The sequence below is a fragment of the Poecilia reticulata genome, chromosome 4, assembly GCF_904066995.2.
Source record: "Poecilia reticulata chromosome 4, P_reticulata-male-v2, whole genome shotgun sequence".
Classification (NCBI taxonomy): domain Eukaryota; kingdom Metazoa; phylum Chordata; class Actinopteri; order Cyprinodontiformes; family Poeciliidae; genus Poecilia; species Poecilia reticulata.
The window spans coordinates 10,691,358-10,719,289 of record NC_088833.1 but is presented as its reverse complement, the minus strand read 5'-3'; the positions used below and the strand labels follow the sequence as shown (position 1 = coordinate 10,719,289).

Here is a 27,932-nt window from a genome sequence, read left to right as displayed (position 1 = left end):
AGGACATAGCAACAAGCACAGGAAGATTGATGAGCTTAATAAATATTTAGTGTAATTCCTGGTTACAGACTTCTCACCTCAGTGCTCAACTCACACAAACCAAACTAATTAACACAAACTATTCCAGCTTTGTGTGTGTTAATTGTTGTAAGCCTCGTAACAACAAACACACCGAGGGCCACTGTCAATCACTCACCATGTAGATAAAAAGTTTAGTAAATAAATGAGCACAAAATGTAAAAAAAAAAAAATCCAGATAAAAATGATAAAGTACATGATGTAAAAGCATGAGTTCATTTTTCAACCAGAATATTTGGTTAACTCTGCTTTACACTTTAGATGTCTCAATATTTCATTTTTTACTAATTTCAATACAATTTGACAATTTAACAATAAATGACATTTACCCTCTCAGAAGATGTGTGTGAAGAAGTGACCAGTTGGCTCTGTAGTGATTTTCAAAAGAAAATCTGTTACAAAAAAAAAATAAAATCAACTTTTACAAATCTAAGACTTTGTATCAACAACTAAATCTTTAGACAGAACTTCAATTCTAGATATTTATGTTGTACATCTGTAAGAACCTATAAGTCCATGTATTTTAGCCAAGAAGGTGAAGATGCAAGAAATAGAGCACAATTGTGTCTTTGTCATGTATCTATTGCTGAAGTTGTAATATAAAATTGAAAATGAGAAATGTACAGTATAATAAAAAGTTAAGAATAGCAAAAAAGAGAAGATACATCAAAGGTCGCATTATTTTGTAAACTGCTGCCTTTGCCATTTCCCATCACATTTATCTTCCCTGTATAATTTTTTTTATTTTATTTTATGATCATAATTAAAGGCAATGAAAGGAAAATATCTATTTGGATATTTAACATGTTGGTGTTACTCTCAATAGTCCTCCATCAAAACAAGTATTTTCCTTTCCTCTTTGATTTTATTGATGACATTTCAAAAATGAAAATAATTCATTGAAGCAACTGTGATGCCAGAGGAGCACATTAGAGAACATTTCATTCTCACACATTTGTTTTATTGCTGATAAAAGCCATGACTCAAAGCCACAAAGGAGCTGCAGTGGCTCACTAGTGCCATCTATAAATCAACAAAGTGAAACTGCATCTGCAGTTTATTTTGGCTTCGATGTAAGAGACAACTCGAAGGAAGACAGCTGAAGTGGAATATTTGGGGTTTGATTTAAGATACAGATGCGATCACATATAGCTTTGTGATACTATTTATTGACTCCGTATATTTAGTTAACAGACCTCAGAAAACTCCCTCTCTGTTCTTCCTGTTTCCCTTTATCTTTTCTCCCACTACATCTTTCCATGTGTTACAACATCTCAAAAAAAAAAAAAAAACAGAAAAAAGGTCTGACTCATGAGTGAAGCAACATATCTGACCCACAAAACAACTGCAGAGCATTCCCTGAGCAGACCTATTTCTTTTGGCACATTCGACTATTCCCCAAAAGCCAAGTTCACTCTCAACTCCATCGAGGCCGAAGAGGCTTTCTTTCATGTAGGTCTAACCCATTAAAATTAGAGACTGGGCACAGGCTTCCAGACACTTGTGCAGCAAATTATTTTCCAAATGAATCCCATTGTATTTAATTCCATCCCACTAAATTCCATTCAGTTCAGTGCAGTTCCATTTATTTCCACCGTATCCAATTCAGTTAAATTCGGCTTCATTATTTCCCAGTTAACACAACTGTAGTCCACTTAATTCTATTCAGTTCATTTCCATTGTTTCCAATTCTAGTCTACCCAGTTACATTCAATCATCTTCCGTCGTTTCACTCCTATTCAGTCCAACTACATTCAATTTCACTTAATTCAATGATTTTCTACTCAAGTTAAATTCAACTACCGCCTACTAAATTACATTAAATTCAGTTGCATTCCGCTCAGTTCAGTTCAGTTCAGTTCAGTTCAGTTCAACTCAATTCAGCCCCATTTCTTTTCCATTCTGTATTCCTCATGTTCAAGAAAAACTGGCAGGTTGTAATGCAAACAGGCCAACAAACACATCGACAGCGAACAAACAGGCCAGACTTTGTTGGGAAACAAGGGTGTTAAATCTTGTGTGTTTCTCTGACACGGCAGCCTCTTCAAACCCTGATGGGAGAAAGTCCAAAAAGTAACCAAGAGAAAGAATTCTCCAAATAGATAATGGGATGATGGTAATCCACTTTAAGAAGTTATTTGCATCAAGCTGGATACAGAAAATAAGAAGTCTGTCTCCTTAGTTTGTCTTCAAAACTCATCAAACATAAGACCCTAAAAACTTGTACCCAAGTCTCCAACATTGCCCATTCAGTTCTGAACTCTTAAAAACTTAAGGTTTTTTTTTTTTTTTTTCGTGTTCTCATCTTCATTCCCTGGGCAAATCTGTTTCTTTTGGCATAATATACATATTCCCTAAACGCCGAGTGGCCCTCAGTTGTGTCACTTTGTTTGTGTATTAATAATTCAGACAGTCTGCTGTTGTGTCTGCTGTGAAAGCTGCAGGTGGGAAAAATTGTGTGTAGACGGCAACAAGGGTTTTGTTTGTGCCCTTCCTGTGAAGCGCGTCACTTGGACAGCACAAAAGGATTGCTCTGAACCTTCAGATGCACAACACATTAGCAAGAGCACTTCCCCATTTAAGAATGTTCCTCATGCATATTTCAGGAGCGCAATTACCAGACTACTTTGTTCTCAAACATAAATTCATCATCTGTTGTTGTGACTGTTGTTTTCTTTTGTCTTACCTCATCAGAGCATTTTGTTTAAAGAGAGACATTTCCCTTTCATGTCATTAAGTGTAAGCCTCCTGTCCAACACCCTCAAACTCAGTGCTGTTTAGTCTGAAGTATTTTTTTACCTTTAACTTTCAGCCCTCTGTTGTATTCTTACCACAGCATGATGGGTATACTGAGCTTAGACCAACTAAATATTTCCAAGAAATTTCCTTTAAGATTTTGGTACATAATTGCTGCAGATTTGTTGATAAATCCATGATGCCAATTTTCTGTTCCCGCATATCCTAAAGGTGGTATTTTGGGTTGACATTTGGTAACTGGGGAGATCACTGGAGTACGGTAAATTCACAGTACTGGTTTTTATCTGATTATGAATAAAGGTTTAATAAAAACATTTTACAAACCAACATTAAAAAAAATGTCTAACTAGTTCCAGACGATTTGAGCCTGGGCCACAGTGCATTATCCTGCTGGAAGAAGCCATCAGAAATGGAAAGGCGCACCTAATTGTACAATAAATAACAGGCTTTATATCTGACTGTGTGATTATATTGTTTCTATAAAACAGGAACTTATAATTGGATGTTACTCTCTTGTAAAATGCTTTAAATGAGTAGTTTGTATTATGGAAATAACCCAAATTAATTTGAGATGGGATATTAAGAATCCCATCTCAATGGTAGTTTCCATTGCATGGTTTGCATTATTCTGAAGGAATAAATGTTCTTCTTGGAAATGATTATTCTTTTTGATGTGAAACAAACACTGCCCAGAGTAATTAGTTGAATTCATAGTAGACTGTCAAATAGTAAGCCTGTCTCTCATGTAGGTATAAATATAAATAGATTTCCGAACTGGGAATCACTCCCAAGCGCAAAGATCAGACTTCTTTCCAGAGTAAAGGAAAAAGAACAAAAGGTCTTTCTGTTGTAGTTGAAGGATACTACAGCTGGTTGTCTCTCATGTACTCTACAGTTGGTTCAACTATTCCCTGTCCACCTCCACCCATGCAAAATTAGAAAACAACTTCAATTCTGTTGTTGATAATGACCCTCTTTAGCGGAAACCAGCGCCCACACACCCTACGTCAAAGCAGAAAAGAGGCTCAAGCTAAAAGGAATCAGGAAGGATTCCCCGTAAGGCAGAGGCAGAAAGAGCACTGGTGGGAATGAGACAGAAAGATGCAGAGTGGCTGCTGTGTGGAATATGCAAGACGCCACTTCTGTCAGTAATCTAGCAGGCTGGGCTGTTTGGAAATGGGCAGCGTGGCAAGAACAAAACCAGAGCAGGGTTTATTTGTGAGGACATGAATAAAAATGAAAACCTTGTACAGGTACGGGGATTTTCAGGCCTGTTTCTGTGTGTGGCCCAAGGATGTGGGAGGTGAAAGAACAGTCTCGTCCTTTTACCACAAAGGATGTGGTGAGCGGAGTCATCCATTCTCTCCCATCTCATTCGGTCCAATTCGCTTTTTCTCTTCCTTTAAACTCACCAACATCTTATTATTAGTCATTTTCTTGCTTAACATCTTGAAAACAAAAAAAAAATGTGAATGCACAATTTGCATTAACAAGGATGTGAACAGGTGGAAATGAATTGATTTTGTTCCCCACTTGTTTTATCATCCTCATACAAATTTGTTGTGAACTTTTTTTTTTTTTTTTTCAGTTAAGTTCAAAGGAATAAAAGTCATTTGAAGTCATCTTAATTTTGGGGATTAGGCCCAATTGGAGTTGGAAAACAACCGACTGACACGTAGCTTTTAAGTTTGTGAAATAAAAACAAATCAGCTTTCAGTCATGCAACCAGAAATCTCTGCTACAATGTTGTATTGCCTTATATCAAAAATATGGGACATTAAAACTATTATAATACTACAAAATACACTAATAATATATAGATTGTCTGTACCCGTTATCACTGATATAATTCAGTCAAAAAAAAATCTGATTCGAAATCTGAGAAAAGAGAATGTAGAGATTATGTAGCCATTTTTCAATGATAGTACCTTCCAATCAGTTGCTAAACAGACTTCTGCCTTCAAGTCAAAGCCATCATCAATATAAATATACTGTAGCCAGAAGAAAACTGCTGACATCATCAAACAATCAGCTAAAACTCAAGCATCGTGACATATTTTAGCGTTAGCTCATACGTTCCAAAGCAGAAAGAAAGGGAAACGTCAGAGCTAGCCGTACTTTGAATTTATTTTTTTAAACAGGTCATTATTTTTTGTAACCCCAAACCAAGAAAGAGGAATGATACCACAACTTAGCTATTTGCCAGCTGACTGGGCTCTTCCGGTTATACTGCGGTTTACAAAATTCAATGTCTAAATTTAGACTCAGGATGAATTTTAAATAAAGAACAGCTATTACTCAAAGTTTCAAGCTTACATTACGAGAAATGGCTCTTTGCTTTTTATGAATGGTCTGAGTCAGCTCCTGGCTGCTCCAAAAAGATGAATGAAGATCAGTTCTGTGTGGAGACTCTGAATTAGATCACTAGGGGACATAGGCGGTTCAGGCGGATCATCTGGGATCCCTGTGAGGCTTACAGACAAAGACAACACTGTTATACAGACTGACCCATTCAAGAACATTTTACTTCCTGTCCCATCAGCCTTCAGAGGTTTTTTGGCATTTCAGATGCTAGCTCCCCAGAGAAGAAGAAATGTTTATCACAATGTCAATCTCTGTATTTGGAAAAAAAAACAAAAAAAAAAAAACAAACATCTGGAAAACATTCTTTCACTTTTTTCTTAACTATTTTGGTGGCAATGAACCATTTATGTCACGTTTCACTTGAAATGCAGCATAAGTGCTGTGGTTTGATTAGCAAACCAATCCATCAACAGCACAATGTCAGTTCAAGTTTTACGTTAGAGCCTCCAAACCATGTTTGAAATTTTATGGAACACCTTCATCTTTCCAAATTGACTTTGAGAAAAGTATTTTTCCAAATCCCATCATCAGTGATATCTCATCAGCCGTTTGTTCCTAGACTCTTTTCTAAACACACAAATGACATTACAGGGATTACTGTGCCATAATGAAAATACCGGACATTTTATTTCTGTATAAAGCCACAGGAGATGACGGGAGGTATGTTTCTGAGATCACGCTACCTTGACGTGGCTCTGAGCACCCAGGTTGTAGATTTCTGTGGGCTTCACCTCATTGATGATTTTCACCAGACAGGTGCTGTCAGTCAGGTCACCATAATGGAGTTTCATGTCTTAAAAAGAATAGCATACATGTGTTTTTTTTTTATCATAAAGTGCATGGACATGCTATTTTGAATATATTATAAATGTGTCTTCATTAATATCTTAGTATCATTTAAAACTCTAGAGTAAAACCCTTCAGTGCTGTTTTAAATAGATCAGAAAATTACCATAATTAGAAAAGATGACTTGCTGGTCAGTCTAATTTCACAAAAAATATCATTTTAAAACATTTTTGCTGAAAGAATTACTAAAATGATTTTCATATGTGGATAAAGCAAACATTCAAATGGGGTAAAGATACATTTTGTTGCAGCTTGTATATAAATTTATTATTTTTTTTATGTTTAACAGTTGTTCACAAATTGGTGCTAACTGGTTTACAACTGGGACCAATAGTGCAGAAGTTAAGTTTTATAAATCAGCGTTTCTATTTCATCTGACAATACTCAAGTCTTCATCGAAGAAAAATTAGAAACAAAACAGAATACTTACTGCCCTCTGTGTGTGTCTGTGGGTTTTGGTAAAGATGCTCAATCCGACCTGTGTTGAAGGAGCTGGAACGCCGCAAAATACCATGAACCTGAGGAAAAAGAGAACAGATAGGACTGAAACTGCAAAATTTTGGTGGGCTTATTCAAATGGAGTATTTTTTTTTTACTTTTTATTATTATTTACACAGTTACATTCCCTAACGAGTTACATATTTTCTTCACAATTTTTTCATAAATGAACTGACTTAGTTATGTGATCTAAGACACAACTAGTAAATATAATTTCTTCATCTTATACAAGTTATTCTGGCCAAGTATTATTTTGTATAAAACATACAAAATAATACTTGGCTGTAAATTTAAACCATAGAAAATATGGGACCATTCAAGCAACCTTTTCAGATGTTACCATTTCTTAATCTTAGAGTCTTTCTCTGGGCTTGTTTAGCCCTAAAGACATCTTAGTTTGTATTTTATTTTATCATTTTATTTGTCTTCAGAGGCTTTAAACTTTAAATTGTAGGTCATTGAAGCACCTTTAACACTTATCTAAGTAATTAACACATCTTGTACAATTTTGTTTCAAATAAAGAACCTTAAATTTAGATGTATACTTATTTAATCATTTACAAATCAATAATGCCTTTATAGGCAGTAGTTTGTTTTTTTTTGCTTTGTTTTTTTTTTTAAGTGGAACTGTAAAGCCAGGGTGTTACTTATGATGGCTTTACATCATAAGTAAAGCCATCATAAGTGTGGCTTTACTTATGTGGCTGCACCTAATTTTGGTGCTAGTTGCCTAAGAAAAAAAAAACGTTTGGCACAACCAGTGTCAGCCCATCCCTTAATGGAGAAACAGATTCCTCCTTCTGTTAGAAAACTTTGGTCCAAAACCTGGTAAAAAATTACATTTTCTTTTAACTGCTTTCCTAAATAAGATTTGTTTCTATAAAGCCAGACATGTTGCTTGCTTTTTAAAGAAAAATGTCACACGAGTATGAAAAGCTGAGAAATAGAATAAGCTTGTCTACTTAGCTTTTATTTCTAAAAGTTTTCTGAAACAGTAAATACTCTACATTAGAAAATACTGATATAACTTCAGCTCGGTGTTTAGTTGTTGCCGTCTGATCTGTGATCTTTCCTCCACATTCAGTAGGGGGTTTATAAGGAAGGTCTGCTCAGGGAAGATAACAGGGTCTGCTCCAATGGGAGTCCATTAGTGGGAGGACACTGTGGCCCGACCTCACTTCCTTTATTCACTGTGCTCTTCCTGCATGCCTCTGCACTCCTCTTTATTGCCACCCTTTCCCCCTCCACACCGCCTTATCAGTCAACCCCCTCAAGCTGGAGCTCATCCACTTCCTGCCTGCTGTCCCTGAGCTGGGCAGCAGATGGCGCAATTGATATAAAAGCAGATTAAGATGAAGGTCAGTGTTTCTTTAACCAAGTTATAGTCTTTGTGCAACTTATCTAGTTTTTGCTCATCATTACACACATTTGAATTTATTTACTTATGAAAATATTCTGCATTTTTGTGTCGCATCTAAATGTTTCTTCTGAAACAAATTTCAGTACCAGCATGCTTTCATTTACCAAATGGGAAAAAAACATGCAAGCCATTCCGTCTTCTAAACAAATACTATCCTGGTTACTTCCAGACTAGTACTTTGAAATAACCGACTAACATGAAGTATTCTAAAAAATCTCAAGGAGATAAGATGATGAAACAATGGGTTAAAAAGTCATTTCTAAGGCTTTGGGACTTCAGTAAACCACAGTGAGAGCCATAAAATAAAAATAAAAAACAGCGAACATATGGAACACTGATGACCATTATTAGAAATGGCCACCCTCGCAAACTTAAAAAAGCTTTGTGGGGGCGTGACATGGCCCAGTGGTTAGAGCGGGTGCCGTTTATTCAGAGGTTCCAAAATCAGACGCGGACGTCCCAAATACGACTCCTAACCTCGGCTCCTTTGCCGCATTTTACTCCCTTCTCTCTGCCCCCTTCCTGTCAGATTACTGTTGCATAACGACCACTAGTGCCAAAAAAACTTTTTAGCAAAAAGGCTTTCTGAAACTAGGTGGCCTGATTTGAAAAGTATTTGCCCCCAATACCACTCGATGTGTAATTGAGGATGGCAACAACTGCCATTTGGCATTGTCCTTCTTTAATAAAATCGTCTTAATTCAGACAGTGCCTTTTGTAAGCATAAACATGATTGGCTTGGTCAATCAAGCCAGTAGCTGCTCAATCAGATTTGGATTTAATTTTTACCAACTCAGAGGAGCACATGCTGGTGTACAAGCAGTAGTTTAGATGTTCTGGTTTCTTTGGTAACCTCCCAAATGGGTCGTTGATGTTGGTGTAATTTTGGGAGGCCAGTCACTTCTTGGAAAGTTTCACCCGGTTCATGTTTTAACTTTTTCTAAATAATGGCTATTACTGTAGGTCCAGTAACCTTAAAAATAACTTTGTGGCCCATTCTGTTTCTTTTGTTTAAGCCTACTACGTGTTGTCAGACAAGTTCCATCTCAGAGTTTTCTACAGTTCTGTAAGTAGTCTGACCTCATTATTTTTCCTCAGGTTATCTGTACCTGATGTCATAAATTGTTTGGGACCCAAAAGGCAAAAGAACCCTTAAGAAATCTGTCAATGGCAAATATTTGTTTGTCAGCCTTGCTGCAAGACCCCTAAAAATACAACAAGCGTCAGATGAAAGCTGATGACCTCACTCTTAATGCTGTATGATAGCAACAATTTCCTGAGAATTAGTGGGACCCTTGGGTAAGCACCACGGTCAGGGGTGAAAGAGCTCATCCAACAGGAGGGTCTTATCAGGGCGAGGTGTGAGAGAACCAGTGTCTGTAAGAGCTGTCAAATCACCATTCCCCCTGGAGTTCCCACAGACAGAGGTGGCTGGATGCTGCTTATCGAGGGAATGTTGTTGTGTGGATGTTGGCTTTCATGACTATCGACATTTATTTTTTTATGCGTCTGTGAGGACTTCTGAACGACTGAAGAAAAAAAAGATATGTTTCTTTTTAAGGCTGCAGTGTGTGACCCGTCACTCTCACCTCATAGCCTTTAGCAAGTAGGAACTCAGCCAGGTAGGAACCATCCTGAAAAGAAAATCACAAGACTTAGGAATAATGCATACAACTAGAAGAATTTGTAACATATGTACATTACTCTGAACAAGTCAGTAAATACCATAATTGCAAAGCATATCACAACACAACAATTCACCCTGGACTGACCAATGGGCAATCATGTCCTCATGTTAACCATATAACTGCATGAAAGGAACTAATAACTCACAGAAAAATGAACCACAATAAAAAGATAAAAGATAATGATAAATGAACACCCAAAATCATTTATTTGCATGAAGCAAGTTTTCAATACGATTAGGTCAGTGGTTCTTAACCTGGGTTCGATCGAACCCCAGGGGTTCGGCGGAGCCTCTGCTGCGGAGTTAAAGACACACTTGTGTAAAGTTGTGATGACGCTCCCCGCTTTGCCATCACTTGCTGCAGAGCATCACGTTACATTGCTGAGCCAATCAGCACTGATTGAAGGAGCTCCACTCTCAGCATGGATTTGAACTTGTGTCTTTAATTACGTAGCTTTCGGTGTACTTCTAAATATGCTCCTTAGTCGCATTTTGTCGGGGTTGCTACTGCCTCTAGTGGCGTGGGGGTGGTAACACAACTAATATAATTACATTACTAAATCAGAATACCGCAAAGTCTTTATTATTTATTATGATTTTTTAATTCTCTTAAGGATGTAGAGCTAATTAAATAATCTAAACAAGACCTTAAAGTGCTTCCAGTTTCTCTCGATGGCCAACTTGTTGAAACTGTGGCAAATTGTGTGTCATTCCTGCACAGTCAGCTCAACTCTGCTGAAAACACTGACTATATTTTGAAGAACTGTTCTCAGCAGTGACATGCGGTCATCATGATGACGTGCTGTCATCATGGAAAAATAATATATAAAATCGTTTATATTGCTATTTTCACCCTGTGGTTTGTACTATAAAGTATCTATTTTTTACTTAGCTTAACCAATTCTGATTAGTTTTTCTTCAAAATCACTGGATTTTCGCATTTTCCCATTCAAATGCTCAGAAGCGAAGCCGGTGAGGCAGCAGCGAGCCGAGCCCCACCTACGATTGCGCAACCTCTCGCTAACTGCACTGGCTGCAGTTAGCGAGCATTTGACAGCATGTTCGTCCTGTCTGTACGCCGGCAATAAAATGGCTAAGAAACTTTTAATATATGGACTGATTTTCCATAATTTCGCTTATGTATATAATGTACAGTGTTTTTTTGTCACTGTGTGTGTATCGTGTTTTGTGTGCGGAGGAGCGATAAGAAACGGCAGAGAACAGACTCGAGGTGAGGCAGGCAGTTCTCTTGCCTCAGCGCTGGGGGCGCTCAGTGTCTTACTCTGCAGTTGTGACTGCACAACTGCAGAGTAAGACACTGTGAGCTAGCCATACAGTAAATAAGTAAAGTACAGCGATATATTTGTTTTCTCATCTCTTCCGACGTCAACATGAAAGACTACATTTCGACACTTAAAAATCCACTTTCTGAAGTGGATTTTCAATTGAAGCAGGAGATGATAACTAAAGTTAGACCAACACCGGAGCTGAAAATTTTGCTTCGAGACAGTTTGACGAGTCTTAAACGGAGTAGAAAAGACATGGGGAGGATAGAACTTGGCTTTGGATGAACGGATATTTTTGTGCAGAATTAGCATGGATTTAAAAAGGTAAGACAGCAATAAGATGTTTTTGTTTAGTTTTTTAATGAAATGTGCGTTTTGTGGTCCACAGTTTTTAAATAATCCAGTAAAGTAGAAGCGGCAGCTAATCTACCACAGCAATTATTTATTAATAAAACATTAAGCCTAAAACGTACCACAACAACAGACTAAATGTTCTGTTCTGTGTGCAAAATTCTTCAATGTTTTTTGGTGTTAAATCCTAAAACATGAAGTGGCATTGTTGTCAGTTGCTATGGCAACGAGTCTGCTTAGCTTGGTGAATACAGATCACTTTGCTGTGGATCATAGCACGAAATTAATACCTACATTTTTAAGTTTCACTGAGTTAACGCGGCTATGGATGACATGTAAAAGATTAGTCTTTTTGGCCCCCAGCGTTGTATGCATGCGCGAAATTTCCGTTGGTCCAATAACATGCATGGTGTCTAAGTCATAAGTCAGTGCCTCACCAACAATGAACCTCACCGCACGTCACTGGTTCTCAGAGATTCTACCTTTTAAGAAGACTTAGTGATCATGGGGTCACCCAACTAGAATATAGTTGGGTGACCCCATGATTCCCCCCCCCCAATGTCTTGAATTTGGGGGGGGGGGGGGGGGGGATCATATTTTATTTATCACTACAGAAGGGTTCAGTGGATGCGCATATGAAACTGGTGGGTTCGGTACCTCAAAAAAGGTCAAGAACCACTGGATTAGGTACTTTAATGCTTAATGCACTTTTTGCTAACTAAGATTATTTAGTCTTTTTGCCCCCCAGCAAAAAGACTAATTTTCATCAAATTAATAGGGTTTCTATTAATTTGATGAAAAATTAATAGAAACCCTTAAAATATAAACAAAAATTTAAAAGAAAATGATCACAGTGCAGTTTTCTAGGGCAGGTGGAAATTAAAAACATTTTTTATTTTATTTTAGGTTAGTGCATGAAATAATTGATGATTATGAAACACAATAGCCAGATTTAGTGGCATAATGTTGTCCAGAAAGGATCGTAGTACTTGGGGGAAAAAAATGACCATAAATTCATAACTCAGTTGTTTTTTCCACATGCTTAGAAATCAAATTATTGAAAGGTCAATAAAATACAATGACATCTTTAGTAGTGTTGGAAACCACCCTTAGAAAAGCTGTATGACATAGTCCAGCAGTATCACGAGAGTTATGGGATCAGATGCAGCATCCGCATGAATCTGGAACTCTTGGCTAACCTGTGCGTGAGCAAGCACTGTCAACGAGCTCTTAATTTCCTTACCACATCTTTTTTTCCTGTTCAAAATTTCCAGTTGCACCCTCTGAAATAGCATTCATCTATTGGTAGCTTTCATAAACTACATAGACAAACACACACGTATGCATACAGTGGATTACAAAACAGCCCTGTGCTTCTCTTCTTGTCCAAGTCTGAAGTGAGTGATGAAAACAATCTGCTCCGAGCTCTGACAAGCATCAACATATTTTGGGTTATATGAGGTCCTGTTTTGAAATGACTAAAATTAAGTTTCCCTGAGACCTACCAAGCGATCGAGTTTTCAGATGACGAGGTGATTTGAACTCAGTGAAACACATGAAATATGCAGCTTGAGTGTTTAAAAAAAAAAAAAAGAAAAGAAATAGCGGGTAGCGATGACAAAAAAAATAAATAAATCAACAGATTGTGGGTGGTACAGAAAGCCAACAAAATTAAAAAGTTGTAGACATGAACTCACAAACTTATTTATTTTGGATTTACAAATAATACAATGTGCTAAACAAATTAAATTGAAGAAACTGGCCTCGCTGTCGTGAAGAGCAATATTTCTAGTCTGAATTTGACTAGATTCAGTAGATGCTGAGGCCCAAAGCTTGATCAAAATATACAAAACACTCCATGTGGCTAGTGGCTGTAAAACCTCTCAGGCATTTATACCTAAAGGAAACTTTGTTGTAAATCTTGTCATTCCAGATGCAAACCGCAGAGTCCACAATAAATTTGTCTAAAAAGGAAGAACTCTTTATGTAATTGCTGTGTGCCAAAAAACGTTTAGCAAAATCGTATGCAAATACTTTTAATGATCACTTTCAGTCTTACAGACATTATATTTACCATAGAAATATCATATGTCATCACATATGCATACATTAATATGCACCATTCCAACTGGGCCAGTACCAATAAACAGGCAAGACATGAAGGTGACCAAGAGCACTTACAAAACAGCTACCATCTTCTTTATATAAAAATGACAATATGGAACTTGTCCATCTGATGTTTGACACAATTGCACTATAAGATTCTCCCTGCAGAGTGGCTTTATTTTCTAAACATTTACTGATTCAGTCTTTGCTGTTTTCTTGTGTTTTTTCTGCTTTTCTTAAAGTATGAAGAGACCAAACTTCTGAGTCATAATGAATGCTCTCTGTGGCTCTTTGTGGTTCAAACACATCCATCCTAAATGAAACATAACAGCAAAAATAAATAAATTAAAAGTATTATGAGATTTATGTTTTTTAAATGATCAGTTATTCATATAACAATTCTGCTTTACCTTTTTGTGGATTTCAAATGTTGATACAAAATATTCAGAAACACTTCCTGTGGTTTGTGGCTGTAAAACCTCTCAGGCATTTATACCTAAAGAAAACTTTGTTGTAGATCTTGTCATTCCAGATGCAAACCGCAGAGTCCTCACTAAATTTGTCTAAAAAGGCAGAGAACTCTTCATGTACTTGCTGTGTGCCAAAAAACGTTTTGCAAATCTTATCCAAATAGTTTGAAAGATAATTTTCTTCACCAACTGAAGAAAAATAAAACAAAAAGAAGAGCAAGACATCTCCCTTGTGGTGTGAGAGAAACAGATCGCTTTAAAAGAACAAATGTCGTGAGGATTAGAGCGTGATTAACATGGATTTTAGTGCCTGCCTTCAGTTTTACGTTCTTATGTCGTCTTTTCAGGATCATTCCTGGGATCTGCAGGTTGAGCAGCATGAAAGTTGGTTGGCACGGATGCCAAAGCCGTTTCTGCCTAAAGCAAGGGTGATACTCTGAGCATTGGCACACTCATCCATCTAAGCAGTGTTCAAAGCTCCAGCTGGTGTCATGTTTTCCTGTCCTTGTGCCAGGGTCAAAACGTTCCATGCAAGTACAAAACGGAAAAAAAAAACAAGCTTAAAGTGCTGCAGCTCTGCCTCTAAACAAGAAGCTCCTTTGAGGCCACATTATCCCATAAACCCTGGCTTCACCTCCTTGTTTCCTGTTTTGGGGAGCTGTGTGCTGAAAGCCACAGAGGCAGACATACACACAAATACGTAATGCAGTCACCTGTCAGACCAGCGGCCACACCACAAACTCACCAAAAGTTCATTTAGGAACGTGACAAAATGATAACCTCGCTCTGCAAATAAAAGTCTGGTCAAGTGATTGAAGAAGAACTTCAGTGGCTCAAATGAGCTATATTTAGCTTCTTATCAGAAGCTAAATATATAAAACTCATTAAGGCATTAAAAAGATATTGCCTGCAGGAAATGCAGATCAAGTTTTTATTAAAACTTAATAAATCATGAAATCTAAACAAGTAAAGACAAGCATAGATAAAGTGTGCAAAATAAATAGGCAAGTGAGCATTGTGAGCAAACCGTAGTTGTAAAAATAATCTGTCCTCTATGATTATTTTTATTAATAGGTCAGCAATTTGGTAAAATATTTAAAACAGCCATTCAAATTTCCACGAGTCTGGATAAAACTTCCAATACCAAAAATATAAATTACATTTTAAATTTATGAAGGAACAAAGACCAGGCTGATTTACACATGAGAAATGTATATTTGTGAATAAAGCAGATTAAAGAAATAATGTGAGAGTTGGCTGCCCTCTCCTGGTATAAAAGCAAAATTGGAAAAATATCATTTTTAATACACTCCCCTCTGTGTGGCTTCTGATTCACAATCAGGCCACCTGTCCAACACTGAGGAGCAAAGGAGCCAGCATAAAACACTCAAAACTATGTCCAATATGCAAGGGACTCTGAAAGTGTCTGCAGCCACGAGGCATACATCTATGTAAACACAGGAGCCAGGCCTCCTTTAATCCATCATTGTTTGCAGACTGCAAATGAATCACTGTAATGTGTTTTCTTTAGACCGCAGGCAGAAGCTGGCACACACGGCAGCGGCCTGTAATTACGTCTGATACGGCGTAATGACGCTGCAATCACAGACCTTAACACACACCGGTTTGGATTTCCAACCTTGCTAGGACATTATACCGACTTCCACTGATGTTAGAAATTCCTTCTGTGACCAACACCAAAACCAGCCCTAATAATTAACTTAAGATTAATCTGTTCCCTAGCCATCACCAGGCTTTGGTCCCCATAATGCCCATTGGTCTGAACAAGGAAGGTGACAGCATAGGTCATTACAAATCAAGAACCAAACTGACTGAAGAAAGAGATATTTGTTTAAAAAATTATGGCAATTACCAGTAAAGAAATTGAAGGCATTTTGAGCTTTAGCCACTGTTCTTGTTTGATCAATCACCAAGATTATTACTTCTTATACTACCACCTTAAGGTAACCTCAAAACTTGATTAGATGAGCCTTCAAAAATTCTAATTTTGAAGGTAAAATATTCTAAAATCAAAAAGGTAGTCTAGGAATATATCTCAAGTATAAACCATGTGACCAGTAACAAAGCTGACATGCTAAAATTATTTTTTTTAAATCCTCATAAGAACTAGCAAGTATCTAATTTGTATCAGTTATTATAGTAAACATTTGTAATTCTGCACACAGCACTTCTTGGTGCGGTTTGTGCTACCCCTGAAGTGGTTAAAAAAAGACTGGAAGAACGGTGCAGGATGTGCTAATTGACACAAATCTGACTGAGTGGACTGGGTAGAACTGGTTAAAGTCACGCCAAGAGAAGGGGCTAACGTTGCTTCTCAATTAACTTTAAAACTTCAAAGAATGTCCTTTGGACAGATAAGATGTGGTCCCCCTAAAATTTTAGGAGCAAAAAACCTAAACAAACAGCACAAATTGACTGAACTCAAGGCCGAAGGTAAAATGAATCCAAAATAAGGAAAATCCTGGAGGACAACAGATTTGGAAAACGCTTATTTTCCACCAAGACAATGACCCTAAGCATCCAGCTAAACCTACACAGGCATGGTTTGGAAGATGGCAGGTAGATGTTCTGGAGTGGTCCAAAGCCCAGATCTCAACATGATAGAGACATTTTTTTCAGGACTTGAAAAGGGCTCTTCAAGTCAGACCACCACGCAACGTGACAGAGCTTTAACGGCTACAAAGTGAAGAATGGAGGAAAATTACAGCGTCCAGATGTGCAGTCTGACTTAGATCAGTCCACACAGACTTTGTGCTGATTGCAGCCAAAGGTGCATCTACTAAATTCTGAATATTTATGCAATCACTTATTTGTGTCTGTAAATATTCATTATTTTGTAGAAATCAGTTTTCACTTTGACATTAAAAGGGGTTTTCTTATTTTTCTTTGTCAAAGACGACTAAATTTATTGATCAGGATTGATTTGTTAAAGCAATAAAAAAGGTAAAACGCTCAAGGGAATGAACACTTTTTAGAGGCACAGTATTTAGTCACCACATTTCTACACTAGTAGTAAATATCCACTCATGAAGAATCAGTCAGGATGCTACTACCAAGTCTCCAACAGCCACTTAGGAAAATTTGTTTTAAATGCATAATGAAGTCATTCAAGTATTTAGCATATCTTCAATGCTAAATCGGGGTTCTAGTTTCTGGCGGTTCACCTATACAGTCCTTGTCGCACGTTTTTCAAATTGTAAACTAATGAAAACTAAGTCAAAAAGAAGTCTGTCCTAAAACTAAGCTAAAGCTGGATCTAAAGCAATTCTCCCTTTTGGGATAATGTGGTGCGATGGCAGCATGGAGAGCCCCCCCAGAGCATACTGCTCCTTCCAAAGTAATAAAGTCAGCCATTCTCACTTTCACACAATTCTGGACTTATGAAAACATACTTATGAATATCATGTTGCCTTTCTACCGTGAGATCAGCCAAGAATATTATGCTTTGGAACTTTAAAACTGCCTGCAATTTCCTGTGGTGGAAAACCCCCTGAAGAGAGCATTTTGTTAGGTTACATTTATATTGTTGATGAATCAATAAATCTAGTTTGTACAAGACATCTAATTTGGTAGCAAAATGAATGTAACATTTTTATATAAAACCCAATCACTTCTTCCTTATCTGAAATGTAATCATCATTAAAATGTTCCTGCTTAGAAAACAACTGAATCTATCAAAGGGGAGTTGTCTTTCTATGATGGTGGTAAAATAAAGTCATTTTAAAGATAGTTGTGCCAATTGTCGTAGAAGCTGGTCGATAAACTCCACTCTTAAGGCAAGCGCGCAGCTTATTCAGATTTTTACAACTGCAGCTGAACTCGTATCTACTCCTGCATCAACAGAGGCTGCCAGACTTCTGTCAGAGGAAGAATCAGTCTTTAAGGAGCCTTCAGCAGCCATTATGAGCAACAGAGGAGATGTGTGCATGGATTCTTAGCTTTATGATTATTATTGCTGGCACTTGCTCAGATTTTATCCTGTGTTGCTAACGGTGGAGCGGATGGAAGGAGGCGAGGAGGGAATGAGCGGATTAAATAGGAACAAAGAGGGAAGGGTGAACAGGAGTAACATCAAACAGTTTGAGGGGTCAAGACTCAACATATTGATGTTTTCTCAGACAGAGTGGAAAAGAGATGTTTAACAGCTCAAAGGCAGAGTAAAGTTTTATTGTCGCACAGAGAGCTGGAAGCTGTCCTTTCTGTAACCCTGAAGTATCATCCAGAACCCCCTGCACGGCCCTGCTGCTACGGCTTGGCACGCAGGTGGTCTCCTATAACTCACACCATCTCAGCCCCAATACTTCACACCGAGACAACGCTCAGAAATATTCAGAATGAGCTGCATGCTGTCCTGGAGTTTATGAACAGTAGTTAGCGAGGTGATTTACGGATTCGCCGTGACTCCTGCGGGCCCAATGTGTGACTTCTGAGATGGTGTATCCAGATGCCTCTTGCATGAGCTCTCAGTATACCTCAGTAATGCCATGACGGGAAAAATAAAAATGAATTAATGCTGTTATTCTTCTTGTCTGCTAAAGACGGCGAGGGGAGATGGGAGTTTGGAAAAGTGCGGCTCAACACGGGATCGTGAGACTTTCCAGGAGCTCAGATGGCCGCCTCTGGAGGGCTGCATTCTGGGAACCCTCGAGTGACGGCTGCTGCTTCAGACCATAGCATTTCCTACAGCTTGAGGCCTATTTGCTCTGATCATCCGCTACACACAGACGTGGATGCTTCAACACACTGCACATGCTCAAATGCATGTGCTCCAACAAGGAAATAAAAAATTTTGACTGACAGATGTTTTCTGTATTCACTTTTTGATCAATATTGCGAAAAATTAAACACTAATACAATATATAAATAACATTTGGTCTTTTGAAAACATTTTTTAAAAAGCTAACCCTAACTCATTTTTAATGAACACTGCAACTCTTGTGATTTGCTGTAAGAACAAAAGGTTATTATTTTAAAGCTTACGGGTGGATTTTAGGGCTACACAAACAGAATTTCTTTTTTTTAATTATGAGAAAAATGTCATAATTATATGACAAAATACTCATAATATAAGCAGAATAAAGATGCGATGTTACCAGAGGAAAGACAAAAATTACAAGAAAAACAGATTTTTTCCTCATTCTAATGAGGAAAAAGCTTCAGTTGTCCTGATCTAACGTGACCAGACTGGCTAGTCTGTGGTTCTTTCTTCTAAATGGACACAGTTGTTTGTCTTTTTACCACTGACAATCATTTCATGCTGATGTGTTAAAAGATTTTGTATTTCCTTATTTGCAAAACACCTGCTAAAGAATAAACTTCACAAGATGCTCAACATTCCTCAGTTTAACGCTGAGGTACGACTGCTTGTTCCGATAGGATTTCTCATAAAATTACTAATCTGTTCTTATAATATTACTATTTTAATCTGGTAATACTCTGACTTTATTTTGGTATTATTATGAATTTATTCTTGTAATTTTTTTTTAAATTAATTTCTCAGAGTCTGGCCCTAAAACTCTTCTAAAAACTGACCTCAACATCAGTGTAAACTGAATTCGCCTTAGGGTTTTCTTTGTAGCAATAGATTATAAGTTTTCACTTTTTTGACAACAAAATTAATGTAGAAAATTTTCATTTGAAATCTGATCAAAAACTTTATTTAAATAAATCAGTTTTGGCTAATGTTTACAAAACATTTAATTTTAAATAAATCAATTTAAGTGGACATTAAGCTTGGATCAATAAGGTTATTCTAACATTACTTTCAGGTTTACATACAATGTGAAAAAGTAATGTTACAAAAAATCTCCACAAATGTACTCAACAGTTCGAACTGAAAGCACACCCAGCCGTTTTGCGATTCTTCAGATCAGAACCGAGTTAAAGTTTCCTTTTATGTTAAACTCCTCTCCTTAGCTCTAACACCCTCAACTTAATCTAGTTAAAGAACCTCAGAGCTTCGTATTTTCTGAGACCGATTCACTTTCAGACTGCAGGTTTACATGTGAGATTCAAAGTAGAATGGGAGGCAGATTGAACCATTTTTAGTCTCCTTTCCTGTGATTCTGATTCCAGTTTTAATTAGGGAGACAGACACTGTGTCCACGTGAACTTTATGAAAGATTAAGTCAAAATCTTCATCTCAATGTTAATCTGTGTAATGTTGAAATTGCAAATGATTATATTGAGGCAATGACTGGAAACTGTGGGCTAATTATAATCAATCATAACATTTTCCTGCTATCATGCAGCTCTGCGGTCGACTACAAAGGTTTAGTTTGAAACAGTACCTCATAAGAAAGCCTAAAGTTATGACTGGATGAAATGAGTTTATGCAGCTCTTGCCTGCTGCTGACAGGTTGGATGAACTGAGCACCTTTAAATTCAAATATCTCTCATCACAATACAAATATATTAATACACGATTGTCAATTTGTGTTTGTGCTGCAACATTATTCCTGCTGAAAAAATATGTTCCTCTCTACTGTTAGTTACTGTGTGGTTGACTGACCCAGTCTGTCAAACGCTGGACATGAATTGGATCCGTTTATTTTGTAACGCATGTTGAAATGACTTTTCCTGCAAATAGATTCAATATAAAACGAACTGAGTCCAAATGAAGAAATTTAAATATACATTAAAAACAGGACCACTCTTTCAGAGGACACAGTCCTGATCTGGATATTTATGGAACGCAGCCTGGCCTCACGTCACAGCAAGGCTTATTGTGAAAATAAGTTCTTCATTTACTAAGTGAAACCACATTGACAAAACTCCAGCCTCCAGTTATAAAAACATCAAGAACAAAAGTCACGCAGGTAACATAATACACATCTGTAGATGTGAATGGGCTGCAAACTGCAGCACCTTCATCCAGTGTTGACAATCTGTCTCCCCCATTTACAAACATTTGTAGAAGTATTTAATTTATTGAAGACTTTTCTCTTGACAAAAATAAAAGTTTCAAAACAAAGCTCGTATGAATTCAAAATGATAATATTTGAATGTTTTAAAATATACAAACATTACAAATCTACCAGAGCAGCTAAAACTAAAGATGATTAAAAAGTAGTTCTGTGAAGAAACATTTGAATCTGCTGCCCCCAAGTGGCCAAATGATGTGGATTAATAAACCTATTTTAACTATTGCTTCTTTTAAATCCACCTGTTGCAGTTAGTATGCCAATCATTTTTATGGATTTACCTGAACTTTGACTTTACATTGCAAATATGGGGAAATAAAATAAAACTACTCCATCAAAAATGTAATATTTTATTGTTGTATTGACTTCTTTTAAAAAAGAAAAAAATGACAATATTTTTTATGTTACCTGTACAGTCTTAAATTATTATATATTTTGCCATGACTGTTTTCTTTAAGGATATGCGACATAAATATTGGCTTTAAACTGTAAGCATTTCCATTGTACAATGCTGAAATTGGACCATCATGTAGCACAAAAGACAACTACTCATCATGCATTAGCTTCAATGCTTCCAAATCAAAGCCTGCTAGAGTAGACACATTCACATTGCAATAATATTGTGAAAGGCATGAATAGATGCATGTATGCATGAATGAATGTATCAATGGATGAATGAATGAATGGAAAAGTATAGGTTTCATGGTGGGAAAGCTTGGTGAAATGGCCACACCTCTAACAGTGATCTGACACTGAGCTGCTTCCAATGCCCCAAACAAAAGACTAACACAAATACCCCTTGAAATAAGACTTTGTAAACATTTTGCCATGAGATTTAAAATCATCTCAAGTAAGAACTTATTTTAAAAAATGAATATTTAAAACTGTCTTTTTATTTCTACCTGCCTTATATTAAGCAAACCGTGCACAATTTTATGGAAAATAAACAAAGTTGAGAATCCAAAACATAAAAAAGTGGCTCAAACAATTCAGTTATTACTGAGGAGAATCGCAAATTGCTAGTTTTCTGATTTGATTGTTTTCTTATAGAGCAAGAAGAAAGTTTTAGGGAATGGGACAAGAGTCCCTCTTTCTTCTAAACTGCGTGCTGTACTGAGCAAATGTTATTTTGAGAAAAATTGGTGAGATGTTTGTGATTTTATTTACGAGTGAATTTGGAAACCGAGTTAACAAGAGAAATTGTTTTCAGGAGCCGCATGAAATCATTTAGAAGAAAATAAACGGCCTACGACCCGCACTTTGGACACCAGATTCCTATTTGACTCAGTAAACCAGAAATCTTTCCTTTTTCTTTTTCAATATTTCCTTTTTACATGGGAAATTGAGAGGTTATTCTGAATTGCTACTACTAGCAGTTAGGTCACAAGACAATTTAACAATTTCAAAAGTGCAGTGGTCACTTACTATTTAGTCTTAGAAAATAATTAAGGTGATGTTATCTATAGTTTCAAGATTGGCCAATTGCCGCACTTTTTCCAAACCCATCAGGGAAGCTACTAAAATTGCTGGTTCTTGCAAAAAAGTATCAGAACACACACAGGTTGTTTGAAGATGACCAACGTCAGCAGATGCCCCACCACACAACTAGCAGAACTTTAAGAATCTAATGCGAACACCTGGAGCCTGATTCAACATCACATCTTCAGGGGTCTAGTGGAGTCCATGCCTGAACGGGTCAGGTCTCAATCTGAACAACACAATATCAAGCTGGAGTGTTCTCGCTTCTAAACACGGTGAATAATTTTAATCAACAGACTTTATTTGAACATGCCGTTTGTTCATATCAACCAACTATAAATGTTTAATTTTTTACAGAGTTAACAAGCGTCTTCTTTTCAATGACTGTATGGCAATGAAGACACAAAAAGCACTTTCTAAAATGAACTGTGGTTTTCTTTTTGGGATTTAAGAACAATTTTAATTTTTACATAAGCACGTGCCTATATTGCTTTTGGAATATAGGCACTTAAATATATTTTAAGTTTGCTTTCAACCACACTTCCTCCTCAAAACCAAACAGGTAAACCTGTTCCCATCCCATCCGGGCTGTTCTGTGACCGGCTGAGCGTGCATTGATAATCATTTCCTTGTTCCGTCAGAGGCTTTTTAGAAGTGACACGCCAAGTGATGTAACTCGAAAGCTACAGTTAAACTTACACTCTGTCATTAAAACGCTCAGAGAGCCTCAAACAGACACGCAACCACGGAAATACGATTTTCCAAAGAGAACGCCAACATAAGCATACAGAGACTCCCTGGAAAAAATCACTTTAACACACATCTCTCACAGACAACTCAGTGCCTGAGAGCCTCCAGCTGCAGCAGGAGGATGTTACCTGGCCGGTGATGCCGGTTATGACAGCCACATTCCTCTTCTTTACATGCTCTCCGTTTGCCGAGGAGCCCGCCTTTGCAGCGTCGGAGCACTGAGCCATCTCTTTCTCAAGTCTTGACGTTCCGCTGCGCCAAAAATACAACCGCTGGAACCAAACGAAGGCGAGTTCTTCTTGGCAATAGACCGAGAACCAGCGAGCCTCCTCAGCATCCGTAAACCTATGACGCAAACCAATCAGAAGCCAGCAAGTGGGAGGGAACTTTAAGAGGCCTGTGTCCGGAAAGGCTGTTTATCATAGCGCCCCGAATGGAAGGGAGGATTAACTACATCCGCACTGCCGTCATTGCTGGGCCCAGGGGATTGACAATTTAACAAATCAGTCATATTTGTAGGACGTGTATGGAAGATCAACAGGGCTATTGAAAACATAATAACTATTATGACTTTAATTTCAGATTTGTCACTTTATTGTCTTTATATAAGCTCAAAGTCAGATTTCTTTTTTCCAGTGGTATTAATTTTCTTCTGTAAAACATAGTGCCAGTATTGAGGAGCAGCTTGGGCCATATCAAGGTCATTGATGTCTTTGAAATAGCATCAAGGCATTGATACGACATTGATAATGATGACAGAATGTATAATGACAGAATATCAGTACATTCTGTCATTATATCAGTGACAGAATGTATTGATATAAACAGCCATTAACAAGCTATTAAAATTTCTTTTCTTTTCTGTTCAGTTAGTACTTCTTGAAATGTAGCAATTTTTAACATATTTCTACATTGATGTAATTTGGTCCTATACAAAAGAAAACTGATTTGATTAAAAATATTTAAGCACATAACTGTAATCTTAAATTTGTTTATGTGACACCTTACAGGACCACAGAAACTGTCATGGCAGACCAGATTTTTCACGTGGACCTCGAGTTTGACACCTGTGCTTCAATACATCTACATTTATTGGCAATATTTTTCCTACTTTGAGTTATTATGAACATCTGAATGTTACAGACTATACATTCCTGCTTTTATGAAGAAAATCACACTTGCTCATGATCCAATTGCATTTGATGAGCAACATTAACATCAAAGTCTTGATTCTTTTCAAAGAAAATACATTTCTGCAAAAATCTGTTTTTTGTGTGTATCATTTATTTCCTACATTTACTGCATTTAAATCTCAACATTTCACAAGAAGTCTTGAAAAAGGTATCATAAATTCAAATAAACACATATTCAAAACACAAAGTTTTTAAATTCAAAATAAATCATCCAACAACTCAGTGTCTTGCTTCTCCGCCACACTAAGCTGTGCATTATACTTTAAATGTATGTGCATGACTACGTGAAACCACGTTTGTGTCCTCTGAAATAAAAACATCACATATTGAAGAAAAAATTTGCACTTCAAGTACAATCTGGCGCTGAACCAGTAAATAAATGAACATAAGATTTCACTTCAGTCATAAACAAGTATAAGTCTTAGGTAGTAACATGTATTTCATTTTGCCTTCATGGAAGGTGAGCTGGGTACTCCAAACTGCCAAAGCCAAACAAGCAGGTGGGATGAATGCACACTGAGGTCAAGGCAGTCTACAGTGAAAAACACCAACAGTGATATAAATGGGGCATTGAAGCTGAGATTTTCTCATTTTTAAAGGAGACTTTTATGTAATACCACAATATATACACAACATAAATTGGCAGAGTTAGATTTCAAATTGTCTTGAAGAGAAATAACATTATTATACTACTTATAAAATAAGATAAAGAAACACATGGATTTGTAAAAAGAAAATAACTTTTTCAAATTTGTTTGGTAACTCTTGGATGAACAAGGGAGAAAAAGTGTGCAAAGCACGCCAAACTTGCAAAAACAGAAAAGCAATGTACCTGTTAAAATGTGCTAAAAGAACAGTTTTTCATTGACACATGGTAGGTATCAAAGTGACACATCCTGCAGGGTTTTACTTTGGCAGTAATAAGAAAAAATAAGTAATAAGAAAAAAATCCTCTCTAGTTTAGGCAAAGTTCTTTGAATAACTATGCAAGTATACAGTACGGGCAGCTTTAAAAGTTCAGACCTAAATAGTGTGCAGCTACGCAAAGGTAAAGATGTGAGGCAGAGAGTAATAATCTAGTGGCAATTCAGGTGCAGCAGTATTGGTCCAGTGATGGGCCCCAGGGTCATACAGTGTCACGAGGCAAACCAAGGGCCTGGTTGTTTCTGAAAGCGAAACTGTAACAAAAGCAGGGTAAGAAAGAGTTTATGAACTGTAATTTATAAAAAAAAATCTAAATGATGTCAGAGGGAGTAATCTCACCTGTTTAGCTCTCTGGGGGTGGAGCATGTGAGGAGTGGCACTTGTTTTTCTGCAAATAGAAAATCCACAGTGTAATTATCAAATATCAGTTGAATTCTGTTTCAAAGTATGCATTCACATCCCGAATTCTTTACATATTTTTTCTATAACTACAATGAAGATGTATACAAAATAATAAAAACAAGCATCATGCATTGCAGCACTGTAATAATAATATGTTCCCCCAGATTACATATGTTTTTTTACCTTCTGATGTAGTCGATAGTGCAGATTTCGGTCGGACAGCCAGGCATGTCTGAGGGACTCTGTCGCGCTCATCCTCCAGCTCTTGCTTTTCACCAGCAGACGGGTGATAAAATCTTTGGCCTCTTCGGAAATGTCTCCAAACTCCTCCTCCTCAAAGTTCCACTGGCAGGCCAGAATGTTGTTGAGTGTCTCATTGTCGTCGTCCCCCAGAAACGGAGACAAGCCACTGAGCCTGAACAGACAGGACACAGAGGTTTGGGACATGGTACCTTGCAGTGCTGCAATTTCCTCAATTTTCTGCCTGGATTCCTGGAATAATTTTTTCCTGGAGGCCAGTCTGTGATGCAGCAAGTTATAAGTGCAGGTGACTGAGGATTTCTGACTTACAGCATGTATGTGATCACTCCAAGACTCCACATGTCCGTTGGGAATGAAACAAACTCATAATTGATGACTTCAGGAGCGAGGAATTCAGGAGTTCCAAAATTGACCCTTAACTTCTCCCTGGGTTTATACCTTTTAGAAACAAACATTTAAGCTTTGCAAACATTGAATAAAACTTACAACAGATCAGACAGCTTTCTATTTCCTACCTCCTTGCCAGGCCAAAGTCAATAATTTTGATCTTGTTTGTAGCTCTGCTGACGCAAAGAATGTTTTCTGGCTGGAAAGAACAGTTTTTACAGCGTAAAAAGCAAGCAACAGATAAGTATGTTACTGGAATATAAAATCCTAAGCACATTTACCTTGAGGTCAAGATGCAGGATATAATTTTTGTGCATGTACTGCAGCCCTTCACAGATCTGACGGATGAACAGCACGGTGTCTAACTCGGTTAGGTTGTAGTTCTCATCGATGATGCGATCAAACAGCTCTCCTCCTTCCACACTGCAGCATGGAGAAACAAACTCAGTTACAGCCATGGAGAGCTGGACACTCTGTTCCATTAAAAGCACTCAAAAAAGATGGCCCTCAACAGACTTACTACTCCATGACCAGGATGATGTCATTCCGCGACTCAAAAGCAGCGTAGAGTTGAATCAGGTTGGCATGGTTCAGCTGGTTCATCACCTGGATCTCGTTCCTTACCACCTCCTGAGAGACAAACATCCAAAAACCAATCATCTTTCTGTCATTAGAATAAAGTTATATTCATAGCAGTTTACTGGCAGCTTTAGAAAGATATGCTGCCATATCTACAAACACATTATAGAAATGTGTTCTACAATGTTGGATATCTGGTCCTGTTCTATTATAACATAATAATCTGGGAATTGTCCAACAGCTAGAGTCATTGTCTAATTAAATTATGCTTACTACAAAGTTTGAAAAAACGAGTTGTGTGAGCTGTACACACTGAATCACATTATATCTGTTCACAGACAGGCAGATAAACAGGTAATGTGGGAATTTTTACACCTTCTTTGTTCATTTGCAACAGACAGTCACTCAGCTATCTGTTGCAAATTTGGATTTCAAAATGACGTAGCTTTTCAAACTCGGATGCTCAGACTCAATATACTGGAATTTTTTGGAAACTATTTTCACATTATATTTTCTTTTTCATTTTTATCCAGATTTGGAAAAAAAAAGATCAAATTCTAACTGATCAGACACTTAATCTGAGCAGCACGCCTGGCCACACAGCCGTTGTGGATTTACTCACTTTTAGATGACGAAAAGTTAAATATTCTAAATATGGGAGAGACATTTCTACAAATATTCTGTATTTTATTAGTTTGAATTCAATGAAAAACAACTCCTAGACACCACACAGAGTCACATACAGTGACTGTATATTCTGTACTATATTCAACATTAACAGGCTGATCATTTCTGCACCTTCTCTTTCTGGCTCTTTGCTTTGATGATTTTGGCAGCAAGTGTCAGTCCAGATGAATTCTCCATGCACTTGTAGACTTGTCCAAAACGTCCCCTAATAAAGGGAAACAAGCAGAGTCAAACGCATTAATAGATACACACAGAATAGCTGACATTAAAAGTGGAAGGCTGACAATCTGGACAATTTGATTTAACTACAATATATGTGTAATGTCATCCCAAATGTTTCTTTCTAAAGTTCTCAAGACGATATTTATTGCTGGACTGTTTTTGAGGTTTTAAAACATAAAACAAAAGCATTTTAAATTTAAATGCTCGCCTGGTGTATCTCCATACACATACATTGCATAT

General features: G+C 37.3%; 2 protein-coding genes and 1 long non-coding RNA gene across 5 annotated transcripts in view; 1 reads left to right on the top strand and 2 right to left on the bottom strand.

Moving 5' to 3' along the window:
• gmds (GDP-mannose 4,6-dehydratase) overlaps positions 1-23,398 on the bottom strand; it is a 173,784-nt gene extending 150,386 nt beyond the window's left edge. The window contains exons 1-4 of the mRNA XM_081606187.1: positions 23,166-23,398; positions 9,554-9,598; positions 6,477-6,564; positions 5,883-5,992 (exon numbers count right to left, since the gene is read on the bottom strand). Of these exons, the coding sequence (XP_081462313.1) occupies positions 5,883-5,992; positions 6,477-6,564; positions 9,554-9,598; positions 23,166-23,264 (342 nt within the window). The 5' untranslated portion in view covers positions 23,265-23,398. The remainder of the gene's footprint in view (positions 1-5,882; positions 5,993-6,476; positions 6,565-9,553; positions 9,599-23,165) is intronic.
• On the top strand, positions 10,471-18,667 carry LOC145551423 (uncharacterized). The gene is made up of 3 exons (XR_014087248.1): positions 10,471-11,261; positions 14,212-14,292; positions 18,424-18,667. It is a non-coding gene; the product is annotated as an uncharacterized LOC145551423 (long non-coding RNA).
• Positions 23,399-24,303: 905 nt separating the features above from the next.
• Positions 24,304-27,932, bottom strand: part of mylk4b (myosin light chain kinase family, member 4b) — a 28,771-nt gene continuing 25,142 nt past the window's right edge. For all 3 annotated transcript variants that reach the window (XM_008406703.3, XM_008406704.3, XM_008406702.3), the window contains 8 exons: positions 27,582-27,675; positions 26,725-26,834; positions 26,486-26,627; positions 26,333-26,403; positions 26,127-26,255; positions 25,740-25,971; positions 25,494-25,542; positions 24,304-25,408 (listed from right to left, as the gene is read on the bottom strand). In XM_008406703.3, the coding sequence (XP_008404925.1) occupies positions 25,498-25,542; positions 25,740-25,971; positions 26,127-26,255; positions 26,333-26,403; positions 26,486-26,627; positions 26,725-26,834; positions 27,582-27,675 (823 nt within the window). In that variant the 3' untranslated portion in view covers positions 24,304-25,408; positions 25,494-25,497. The remainder of the gene's footprint in view (positions 25,409-25,493; positions 25,543-25,739; positions 25,972-26,126; positions 26,256-26,332; positions 26,404-26,485; positions 26,628-26,724; positions 26,835-27,581; positions 27,676-27,932) is intronic.